This window comes from Anopheles arabiensis, chromosome 2, assembly GCF_016920715.1.
Source record: "Anopheles arabiensis isolate DONGOLA chromosome 2, AaraD3, whole genome shotgun sequence".
Lineage (NCBI taxonomy): Eukaryota > Metazoa > Arthropoda > Insecta > Diptera > Culicidae > Anopheles > Anopheles arabiensis.
Window position 1 is genome coordinate 53,598,483 of NC_053517.1, and position 12,007 is coordinate 53,610,489.

Consider the following 12,007-nt stretch of genomic DNA (forward strand, 5'->3'; position numbering starts at 1 on the left):
TGGTTCCAAAGCAAAAGAAGAACGAAAATCCATAAAATTGTCCTATGAGCGTGTTTCACATATTCAGCAGCATTGATCTCTACACCATACCTTGCTCGGTGAAGTTGAACAACGGTGGAAATTCGCGACCGTTCGGCAGATACTTGCTGCCTTCTCGCAATTCGTTGAAGAACGGATGGGCACATGCTTGCATCGGAGTAATTCTCGTGCCTGGCGTGTACTCCAGCAGACGGGAAACCAGTGCGATCGCTTCCGGTGGGGTGCGTGTCCGGAACACCTTAATAGAGTGTAAACCATTAGGAACATATTAGTCATCTTAAGTCGAGTAGCGATCGAAAGAAACGCATTGCATTGCGTGCGTCGCAGTCCCATCAGCGTGACTAGCAGGGGGGAAAACACGGACACATTATGCCAAACTGGGTCAGAACTGAAGGAGGCGTCACAAATTAGCAAAGGGAGGATATATTAAACGTGAAGGAAATAGAACAGAAGGCTATCCGTTCGGCACACCGGTGGTAAATAGCTGGTAGTGAAAAAAAAAACTACACAAAGAAACAGAACTCTTGCAACTCGTTAAAAATGCTTACAACCGCGGAAGAACGTTTCCACAAAGACACGCAGTCGTAGAATTGACAGAATGAAAATGCTGACACGGAGAAGAAGGAAAGCAATAGAGATCCGTTGCGTAGGAAAAAAAGGATAAGCGATTAACAAAACCCATTGAAGCAGCCTACATTAACCGACGAACAAGCGATGGATTGGTTCAATTAAAAGACTCGATTCGACTCACTGTTCAGTTAAAATAAATAGAGCGCGCATGACAGAGTGACATGAAATCAGTGCAACGGTATGGTATGGATTTGAAGCATTGGAAAACAAAATCCAAGCGCATTACGCTCTAATCGAGCACTGCAGTGCAGCGCAAGAACGAAACGCAAACTTTTGAAGAAACAATGGTCTATAGTTGACAGACGAAAAATCTACGAGATGATGATACTTCAATGGCTTGATTATTTGTTTACTGGTAAAATTTCGTCACGATGAAAGATCGAATGGACACAAACCACAATTTGTGCGATTAAAGGTGCTGTGTTAAATTGATCACGTCCCCGAAGCGAATGATTTTACGCTGATTTCAATTTCAATCCCTACTCAAAGGGAGAAGCAGCAGCTCAGAACGTTAAAACAGATAAATGAATTAAAAATCTTGATTAAAAAGAAAACATTATCAGACAATCACACTTCACCAGACCAAACAGAAAACTGCGTTTAGTAGAATGGTTGCGCGGCTGTACTTGGTTGTCTGAGTATGTAAGGAGATTGTGATTGTGAGTGTGTGTGTGTGCGTGCTTGAGCGTGTGTAGGTGTGTGTTTGTGTGCGCATGGTATCATATTGTTTGTGTTCTTGTAAGAAAATTACACCATATGCATACACAAAGGCATTTAAGAATAAAACAAAATCAAACACAGTAGTTAGCTATACTCCATTTTTTCGCTATGCCATTTTGAGACAAAAAAAAAACATTCTAGAGTGAATAAATGAAGTGCTGACAGAAAAGTATACATTTAAAAACACAATAAAACCCAGATGAAAATAACACTGAAGAAGAAAATCAACACATGTTATAACATAAACAAATTATCTTTCCGCATACTAGCCCTCGTCTAGGATATGTAGGAGTACATGTTCTCAAGGGTCTGTAGCTGTGCTTTCATAAAATTTCGTATTAGTGCGCTCATTCGATGTACACTGAACGATTGTAAAAGATTGTTCATTGTCTAACTGCTACTTGGCTACTTGTATAAGATAAACGGAAATGAACTGTAAACGAACAGGATGCGGCAGTAATTTTAAACCCATTCTTGGTCATGGTGTAGAAGTAGAGTAGTATTGGCTTGTCGTGTATTTTGTAGTGTTGGTAGTGGCCGAAATGAGCGTAAGTATAGTAAGAAAAAAAAAAACGGTATGCTAGCGGTAAGTTCGTTCGTTTCTTATTTTCGACTACAAACTTCCATTTCTTACTCTAATACGTTGGTGGTCGGTCTTGGTCGTGGTAGGGAAAGACATTCGCTCTAGCATTAACTGAAATGAGTCGAAGCGAATCGGACGGAAAATGATTTTCGTTTTGGCACTGTTGAAGTCGACTAAATACTGCATAACATTACATTGCACAGCAACCAACTGATTGGCCACTGATTGCACAACAAGCACACACGTGGCACTGTTCTCAAAGCACAGGAAACACGAGTAACGGGAAGGAAACGTTCACGTAAACGGTTTTAAGGGGAATGAACGTAGGAAGTAAAAAGCCTTCGGAGTTGGATGTAAATATACACCCTGGTTAAGCGAAAACCTCTCGTATCTGGTGTGTTACAATTTCAGGAAATGGATATAGAAGAGAGAGAGAGGGAGAAAAAACAAGTGGGTGGCAAGCTCAATCCAAAAGAATGAATCTGCATGTGCGATCTTTAATGATCCGTAAATGGGAGGAAACATTCTCACATCAGATGGCTTGATAAGGCTGGGAATGGAAATGCGGGAAACGACAAAAGATTCTATGTATGCTGTGAAGTTGATTCTCAATGCTCAAAACAAGCAGCGTGTCCTGAGGAGTTTGGCTGCTGATGAAAAAGCACTCCCACAATCAGCGCGTACCTTTTGCCATGGATGACTCTTGATCTGAGGGAATTTGAATTCCGTATAATTGGGATTCATCTCTTTGATCTGCTCCCGTGTCGGTGTGCCGAGGACTTTGATGATTTCCACCAGCTGATCGACGCCAGAATCTCCCGGGAAGATTGGTTGTCCGAGCAACAGTTCTGCAAGCACGCATCCTGCACTCCATACGTCTGTTGCAGAGCATCGTCGTTTCACATTGTCATGAAATGAGAAAAAAATAAATCAATAAGGTGTTACAATGTAACATACATGTACAAGGCATATCCATTTCTTACCAATTTTAGTGGTGTAGTTGATAGCGCCGAATATCAGCTCCGGTGCTCGATAATATCTGGAGCAGATGTACGACACGTTTGGCTCACCGTCCAGCAGCTGCTTGGCGCTTCCAAAGTCGCACAGCTTTAGCACTGCCGTCTCAGGATTAAGCAGCAGGTTCTGTGGTTTGATGTCACGGTGACAGATACCAAGCGAGTGAATATAAGCAAGACTTCTGAATAATTGATACATGTAAATCTGCACGCCAGAAATAGACCGCCGCCGGGTGACGAAGTTGCGATGAAGGTGAGAAATAGAAGAACAAAAACAAACAAACGTATAGGTCAGTAACCTACATACTGCTGACAGATGTAGTCTCTGGTTCACTACTTACTCGGATATAGTTGATAGGTATCGTTAACTTGTTCTTAGCATAGTGACGGGCGACTTTATAAACCGTTTCTGGGATATATTCGAGCACTAAGTTCAGATAAACTTCGTCTTTCTGTAAGGGGGGAAATAGACGCAAAAACAATCATTAGTGTACACAGAACGGCTTTGTTTGTGAGCAAAATACTTTTTTTAAATTGTTAGTAGCGCACAACTTCAAACACTTTTGAAATGTATCAACCAATCTACACATCAGCACTATTATCACCAAAAAAAAGCAAGCGTTTGTGTTGCTGAAAGGAAATAACCACAATTGTGACCAAAATAGCTCAAACCATTAAGAAAGTATATTAATCAATATTAGGGTTGATACATTCAGTTTGTATCGTAGTGTAGTATATATGTTTTTTAAACAGGTTTTATATCTTCAGAATATTTTGTATTTTGTATGTACTTGACAATGCATCCAACATATGGTATGCACACTTCATTTACATTTTTGAAAACTTAATTTGAGTGTTTTATGATCCGGTTGATACTGGTTGTATAAATTCATGCGGCCTGAATCTATTTTGCAGTATCACGCAACCGGTTCGTGCGCTGTACAAAAAGTCCATACGTTAACGTTCTTGAATACCGGCATCCATTTGTGCAAACAACTGTAGAGAATCGTGACGTCGATAAAACAAAATTGACATGAATCTCTCGTTTGAAAATTAGCTTCCATAAGAGCATTGGAGTCAATATGTTGATAGTTCGCTTCAAATCGTTACGAGACTCAGATTAGTGCAAGACAAGTATAAATTTGCACTTTTACAGAGGCATCATATTTGGACAGTAAAAAACAGGTTATATAATGAAATCATTTATTTTTACACGCTATTATTCACACACTCGAAACGGACATACACACGCCCGCAGGATGTTTTCAAAGTAAAAACAAGCATACAAATTTTGAAACTTAAAACAAAAGTCCTAGTAAGGTTTTGTCATTACAGGACGGGGGATAAAACATCGACGAACAAGTTTATTTACTAGCAACCGCGCGCCATGAATGGATTTTACTTTTAAAAATAGAAACTCACATATGATCGTGTGTTGCAGGGTAAATTAAATGATCGTATCGAAAGGGAGTATTTAACTAGTAAAATAACAAAACCACACAATAAAATTCATTAGCACACGGGAAAGAGGTTTTACTTGGCGGTTGTGTTTGATTTAAAGTAGCATCAGTACATTCCACATGGGAGCTAATGAGCGGAAAGTGATCAACAATGTGTGTGTGATATGTGCGTGGTGTTCGATTAGGGCTATTTTTTACTAGCCCTAATCTCCGTGTTTTCCGTTGCAGGAGAGCATACTGATCAGTCAACGGATGTTAGGAAGGGAAAGGTAAGCATTGCTTATCAACAACGATCCAATCATTGCCACACGGAGCATGGGGAGCATTATACAAGTGGGGGCGCCACACGCACGAGCACTCCGCATCAGCTGCATTTTATTGCAGTTCGCACTTCTCTGAGGGGAGCTAGCGGTGTGCATATTCGTTTTTTTCACATTCGTTCATACGATTTTCGCATTTGTCTCTCTACCTGCGTCTGCAAGGCACCGGCGAATAGTCCCATGTCCAAGGGAAAATCATCACGCTGTAGAATGTGTGGATTCAAAATGTTGCATGGAGGATGAAATTTGGACATGAACGGGATATGATGGTAATCAGGGATATTTGATCCAAATGGAAGTAGGTGATTTTAGTTTTTAAAACGAATAATGACGATTTTCAATGAAATGTTGTTTGTTTAGTGTTAGAACAAGTTGAAATAAAAAAAGAGAAAAGAATATCATTAATACGAAAGTGGAAAACAATTGCCATCCTTTTTGAAGCTATCGGAGCAAGATTTTACGCAAATAGCACGGATAAGAGAAAGAAAGAAAAAAGGGGAACAAAACAGCTATTCAGAAGGCAATACCAGGATAGTGAGATAGTGAATGTACGTTATCGAGACTGACTCATGTTAGTATGTATGATGGTACTATTACCATCAAATAGGCCAGAGTTTTTTTATTTTACATTATCCGTTAGAATCATCTATTCGCTGGTGAAATAATAAAAAGGTTATAAAAAAACCTCCCTCGATTGTTGAATAATGCCGTTGAATAATAATAATTTTATTCGAAACAATAAAAAAAAATGTCGAGCTGTTACTCAGAGCTACACTGTAAAAGTCATAAGTCTGTAAGCTAGCTAATGTATTATAAGATGGAGGTTTAAATAATGCAGAAGAAGAGACGAACGAAGAGAACCATATTAAAGAAACATTGATTAGCCTCGCAGGGTTGCGAAGTCACATATTATACTAGCGCTAAATAGCTAGTCTTTGTAAAGCGGTAGCTATGACGTATAATCTTTTCTTGGAATTGTAAGAAGAACCGATTTTCATTTGGACGAAATGTTACTTTGCACAACGTATTTCATCGTAGAAATGGATCCAATAACATTCAACTTTGCGCAAATACCTTCAATTGTACATATATTTAAAGCAGAAAAGTACAACTTTAGCAGGATTTTGGCTTTTGACCAGCAATGGTTTTTGCCAAAATGTGAGAAAGAAAATAATAAAATAGTCTAACGGCTCTAGCACAGAAACTAGAAACTCCGACGCTCTCCTAGGGCTACAGATCATTTCCGCCGCACTGTGTGAACTTGCCACTGTACTCTCAATACATACCTTTTCGCCACTCGAGTAGAAGAAATATTTTAGCTTAACGATGTTACAGTGTTCTAGTCGTCGCATGATCTGTAGTTCACGGTTCTGAAACGGGAAGAGAAAGACAAATTAACACATCAGTACACACGTGTGGTTAACTAGGATTGCTCCGTAAGGTGGCAGAATTGTCTAGAAAATAATAGAACAAACGGAATGCTATGTTGGTGAATAATTAATACAGGCCCAGGTCGACGACAGATGGCCGATTAGCAGGGCAAAAGAAACCAACCTTTGCTTTGCCTTGCGTGTAAGTTCTGTAACACTAATCAATAATCCTTATTTTTTCACGCGTTGTATACGGTACCGCTTGCGATGAATATAACGAACACGACTCAGCTAAAACGGACCAATTGCTTAAGCAACCCTTCAATGGCAATAACAATAATGACAATCATCATAATTCAATACCAAACCCTTCAATGCCTCTGTTTACAACAGACAAAAGCCAAATAAAATACCTGAAAGCATTCAATTTTATGGCCACCGATTTAATTCAAACCTATCTAGCGCTGGAAGCCCAATTATTGTCGGAATTCATATTGTACTCGATAACTTTTAACAATAGCTGGTATCGCGAAAGAATTGGTTTAAAATTAACAGTCGTTAAAAATTAACCAGAGTCGTTAAAAATTGCTAGAATTTGGCATCGCGAACGCATTGAGTTCATTTGTTAATTTTAACGACTGGTCCTATGCTGCCGTTAAACAAACGACTGTCAAGAGCGTATGCGATACAAATTAACAGTCGTTTAATTATACTGCTCGATTTTTTTCCCCGTGTTTGCCTATATGCGATATCGAGCAGTCGTTAACTGTTTTGACGGTCGTTTATTTTAACAGGAATGAACAACAAATGAACTCGGTTAAACCAAAATGAACATTAAACGACTGTTAAAAAGAGTTCATTTATTCGCGATGCCGGCTAATATTTTCTTACACTCACACATACATATCTTCATTTGAGCTATTTCCAATCGATAGACGGTGTGGAGAACTAACTGTGAGAATAACAATTAGGCTTCCGATGACGTCTAAAATGATTCTACCTAACCCGTCAGCGGCATACATTAGAAGGTACATCGATGATGGACATAGACAGACAGAACTGTGTTTCCACAATCGATTGGATCAACTGAAGACGATCATCCGAATTATGTTGGGTGATCAAAAGCCGTACAACATTATATTGGCCGTTGGTTAAAGGTAGTTATTAGTGGATTTTGTTGGTATTGTTTTTGTTTCGCCTATTTTCGTGGTGCTCACTATATGGAGAGAGGTGTATCATGAGTCATCTTTATTTGTCTCCTTAGCGTGTTGACGCATTGAAAAACATGGTATAAATGTATTGGACACAAATAACCCGTTCTGAGTTCGTACAAGTGTTGTTGCGAGCAAAGAAAATTGTCCTAAATAAAATGTTTGCTAAGTGTTTCTACCTCTACCTTGATTAATCGATTATAAAGGCATCCTATAGAAATATGCACAATCAAGGATTTTTTTCTGTGTATGCGGCGGTTAATTCACATGTAACCGCTAAACTGCAACGCATGAATGCGCATGCACGCTTGGGCGAATGAATGATGCAACGAGGGCATCCTGTTGAGACTCCTAATTAACAACTCAAAACAATTTAACACCGCCGCATATCGCTGTGAATGTGAGACGGAAATAAATAAATTTGTACTTGGTGAAACAAAACAACACCTATCGTGCATCCCATATCTCGCTAGGCTGTGCCATTTAATAGTATCCTTTATCCCGTACACAGGTACAAGCAGTCGGCTGGAAATAGTTTGCATTGGTACCATATTATTATTATTTATTAATCTTCAACGGGCCGTATGGCCTAATTAAGATGTAACAGTTCAATAAAAAAAAAAAATACATAGCAAACCATATGCCACCACCGCGTTTAACAAACCCACAGGCTGCCGTGTTGTCATGCAGTTTAATCGGCCCAAGGTAGCATAATTGAATTCATGTCGCTTTCCCCGCTGTTGCAATCGCCGCTAATAACATCCTAATGATAGTCATATTAGCAACGCCCTTCTTCGTTGCTTATCACACTATTGCATGCATGTTAGTGAAGCATGTGCGGTCACATCCGTCGGTGGTGGACTATCTTTTCTTCCGTCTTATTCAGCCACACACTTACCTTAAATCGTTTGTCCTGTAACACCTTCTTGATAGCGACTAGCTCGCCCGTATCACAGAGTTTCGCCTGGAAGACGACACCGAAGCTTCCATTGCCAATTATCTTAGTATCTGTGTATGATACTTCCTGTGGTCTATCTGGGCCTTGTCCGGGTGTAGCTACAACCGTCGTCACTTTGGAACCGTCCTTACCTGCAGGGAGAGTGAGAAGGAAGAAACAGAGAAGATGCAAATACGATTAGAAATATGATTGGGGTGTTAAGGTGAGCGTGCTGCAATCAAACCAGCTAGAGCGCGAACTTTGTAACGATGCTACAACGCTCGGTGACAGTCAGGCGCAAACCAACTGGCGAAAGAGTTTTTACACAGCGCCTTTCCCTTGCGACCGGTTCCGGTATTGGTCCTGTATAAGGCAGTCTGCACTCTTTTCTACTTCAGCTCTTCCTAGTTTACGCCCTAATTAGTGGCAGAAGCTGCAAACAAAAAGGTTGATAACAAAAAAACAAACTGTGCAGCTAACGTCTGTCTGGCCTTGGCCCAAAGGTAAAGTAGCTTTGCAAGCTTATGGAGAAGCTTTGGTGGATAGTCTTAGTTGTATACCATCTTGACGGGAGCTTTGAAACACAACATTTTCCATCGATTCTGCCTGTGACCGTGACTGAAAAAACATTGGTCTACTACTGCGTACGCCTTTTTACAGGGAGCCGAAATATCGATCGGTCGAACTATACATCAGTTGGAGGTTTGCGTTTGAAGGTAAAATTATAATTTCACCACAATCTTGTAAGCACCTTTACTTGTTTCTATTTTTAGTGGTCTATAGCTTCATGAACGATACGTCACATTTTGAGGATGGAGAAATTCTCTGCCCGTGGCCCGTGATGCCGGTTCCACACGCCATGATTTATTTATTTGCATGGCCCAATGTAAAACACCATCAACCATCACACACATTATTGGCGAAACGTGAACCATGCCGGCACACACTTTGCTTCCATTAATTGAAACACAATTGATTAGGTTTCTTTCTAGTTGGTGCTAGCTTCTTAAAAGTCCCCAATCGATTGAATCATATTTTATTGGACATGAGTGACGCAAAACGCATTCAGGTCATCGGGCGGTGGTCAGGTTGACGATGTTGCCGTCGTTAACCGTAGAGGTAATTAGGAGAACTTCTGTATAATTTATGCCAATCGAGTTCGCGTTGGACTGTTAAGGCAGCGGTGCTTTGTGGGTGCAAAAGAATGTTCTCATTTGAGTTAAAAATGACAGTGGCGTGCGACAGGTTGGGGTATGTCTCCATTTTTCGGGTTCTATCTAGGCTGAAATCTTGATGCCTTAAATTGATTTAATAGCTAAAATATTCTAGGTTTAAAACCTGAGTTTGGAGAATAATTTTATGTAATATGTTAATATAAATTTTCTTACTATTTTGCACTGATTTGAAAACTATTGCATCGATACAGACGCGAGCCATCAGAATGCCCAATACTATATAAGTAGGGGAAAAAAGGGGTTGAACTTCAAACAGCACCTAAGCTGCCAACCGGAACTAGGGCAATCGAATTAAGATCGATCATGCTGACCGTATGCACAACTCCACTATGGCAAATTGAATTGCAATTATGCAAAACATTAGCCTATTTTCGCGAAATTTATTTCGTTGTACACATGTTACAAAATAGTACACTAAGAAATGGGTAGCATTCATAACGTAATATTTCTAAACGGTACAGTGCAACGAGCAGCAACATTTATCATTGCAGCTAACTATGACTTTTGATAACTTGGTAAAATAATATTATCCTTAATTAAATACCGGTTCAACTCTGATACACGCTGGCACACGACTATGAAGTATATACAAAAAAATACAATTAGTTGAAAGGTCTAAAATTGTTCTAATATACATAGCATACAAGAGGAAGCGCGTGTTGCAGTGCAAAATAAGCATACCGGGTGAAGGTTATCAGCCTACAAATAGCAGCAGGTTATCTTGGGTCCGAATAGTTAGACAATTTACCATAAACACAATACGTCCTCTGAGACCTTGTAGTGGGATGTCCTTATATTTGTTTATATCAATCACATTTAGTGTTTGTGATCAATTCATCTAATGTGATCAAATTGAGCAGAAACTTTTGCTTCATCATTTAAACGACATGATTCAATACACAATTTAGAATAGCTGAGACTACCTGCACTGTTGCTAAATAGTTGTTAAAAACCATCGATCGTAGTAACAATCTGTTAGCTGCTTTTCATAAAATGTTGATCGACGTTTGTTACCAACCCCCATCGGCATCGTAAGGTTTAGCGATCGTAGATAAGAAGTGCAATGGAAGCGAGGAAAAGCTACTGGTCATGATATTACGATAATGACGAGCCTCCACCATGTAAAGTTCACACGAATTGATAAATGCTGTATCAGTAAAAACGACGCTAATTTTTTGTGTGACTCTCGTTATTTACTGTTTTATTTCGACCATGATAGATAAGCCGCATTTCTATAGAGCAAAGCGGGGCACGCGCACCATCGCGAAAACAGTGGTCAATAGTTGCTAACCGTAACACGATTGACTTTCGCGATAAAGCTACGAGTAGCGCGTGATTTAGCCACAGAAAGTGCAACCTATGGTGTGCTCCCATTGCATGCTCTATAAAACTTACAGACGTTTAACGGGGAGCTTTGTGTAGAGATTGGCGGCTGTAAGCCAGTTAGCTTTAGTGAGGAGGATAGTTGAAAACAAACGTATGGCAGATAGTGACACGCATTTCATTTAGCCAAAATCACAACGCAATACAAAGAGAGCGACTTCCGCAAAAGTATGTTTAAAGCTGGACGCACGCTTCACGACAGGGAAACGCATCAGGTGTTGTTGTAGCGCCGAAACGCACCGAGACTTATCTGTCTTTGACACAGAAGCTACGAGAGCGTTCAGTCAAACATTGCTGAGGCTGTTTGTATGTTTGTTGCTAGCTCCTATCACCTAGAATGTTCATTATCTTCTCTTCGTCAGTCCTCTTTTGCCCTGAACCCTATGATTGTGCAGTCGTCCCATATTTACATCGCTCTGTCCACAGTTCGAGGATGATGCCTTCATCTCTATCTGGCACATCGATGTTTACTTAGCTTCCAACTTGAAGGGGAATTAATCGACGCAAAATAGTCGTGACAGCAACCATTTTGGTCACTCCATACACTCCAGAGCAAAGATGAAAAACAAACACCATTACGCAAAAGTACCAAAACATGACGCAGTAACATAAAAGTGAATAACAAACATCACAATTATTCGGTGATGCTTAACAAACACAAACAGGTTTAATCTAGCAGTAGTCATAGGTAATTAGTCATAGTTATACTACAGCGTCCCGTGTTCCATTTGTAGACGACCTTTTCCCAATGCCGGAAGTACTCCGTTATAATTTTGACCAAAAGTCTATGCGCAAAGCGGAATTACCTCCAATAAGAAAAGACGGGAAACGGGCCCCATACCCCTAGTTGCGGAAGTAGGAATTAGACATCACGCGGCTAGCACGTAACTAGATCGTGAGTGGTCGTGTGCGATCGTGGTGGGCGCTGGTGTGTTTCCTTTTAGTAGCGGTGGTTCACCATAAACTGAACCCTGGCGCTAAGGAGATCGAACGTATAGGTTGCTCGTGCGTTTCATTGAAGAACACTGCATGCCGGTTATGCCGTTTATGTGTGGTCGGAGTTCAATGGTAAAGGCTGCAATCGATCGTTTTCCGTGTAAAGT

At 40.2% G+C, this 12,007-nt stretch overlaps 1 protein-coding gene across 4 annotated transcripts in view; it reads right to left on the reverse strand.

The window, feature by feature from the left end:
* The window catches only part of LOC120893758 (glycogen synthase kinase-3 beta-like), a 32,269-nt gene that overhangs the window by 8,464 nt on the left and 11,798 nt on the right, over nucleotides 1-12,007 (reverse strand). For 3 of the 4 annotated variants that reach the window (XM_040295836.1, XM_040295837.1, XM_040295838.1), the window contains exons 3-9: nucleotides 8,248-8,438; nucleotides 6,055-6,138; nucleotides 3,330-3,440; nucleotides 2,956-3,193; nucleotides 2,657-2,850; nucleotides 2,024-2,083; nucleotides 91-277 (exon numbers count right to left, since the gene is read on the reverse strand). In XM_040295836.1, the coding sequence (XP_040151770.1) occupies nucleotides 91-277; nucleotides 2,024-2,083; nucleotides 2,657-2,850; nucleotides 2,956-3,193; nucleotides 3,330-3,440; nucleotides 6,055-6,138; nucleotides 8,248-8,438 (1,065 nt within the window). The remainder of the gene's footprint in view (nucleotides 1-90; nucleotides 278-2,023; nucleotides 2,084-2,656; nucleotides 2,851-2,955; nucleotides 3,194-3,329; nucleotides 3,441-6,054; nucleotides 6,139-8,247; nucleotides 8,439-12,007) is intronic. The other variant, XM_040295839.1, reaches the window with a different exon arrangement.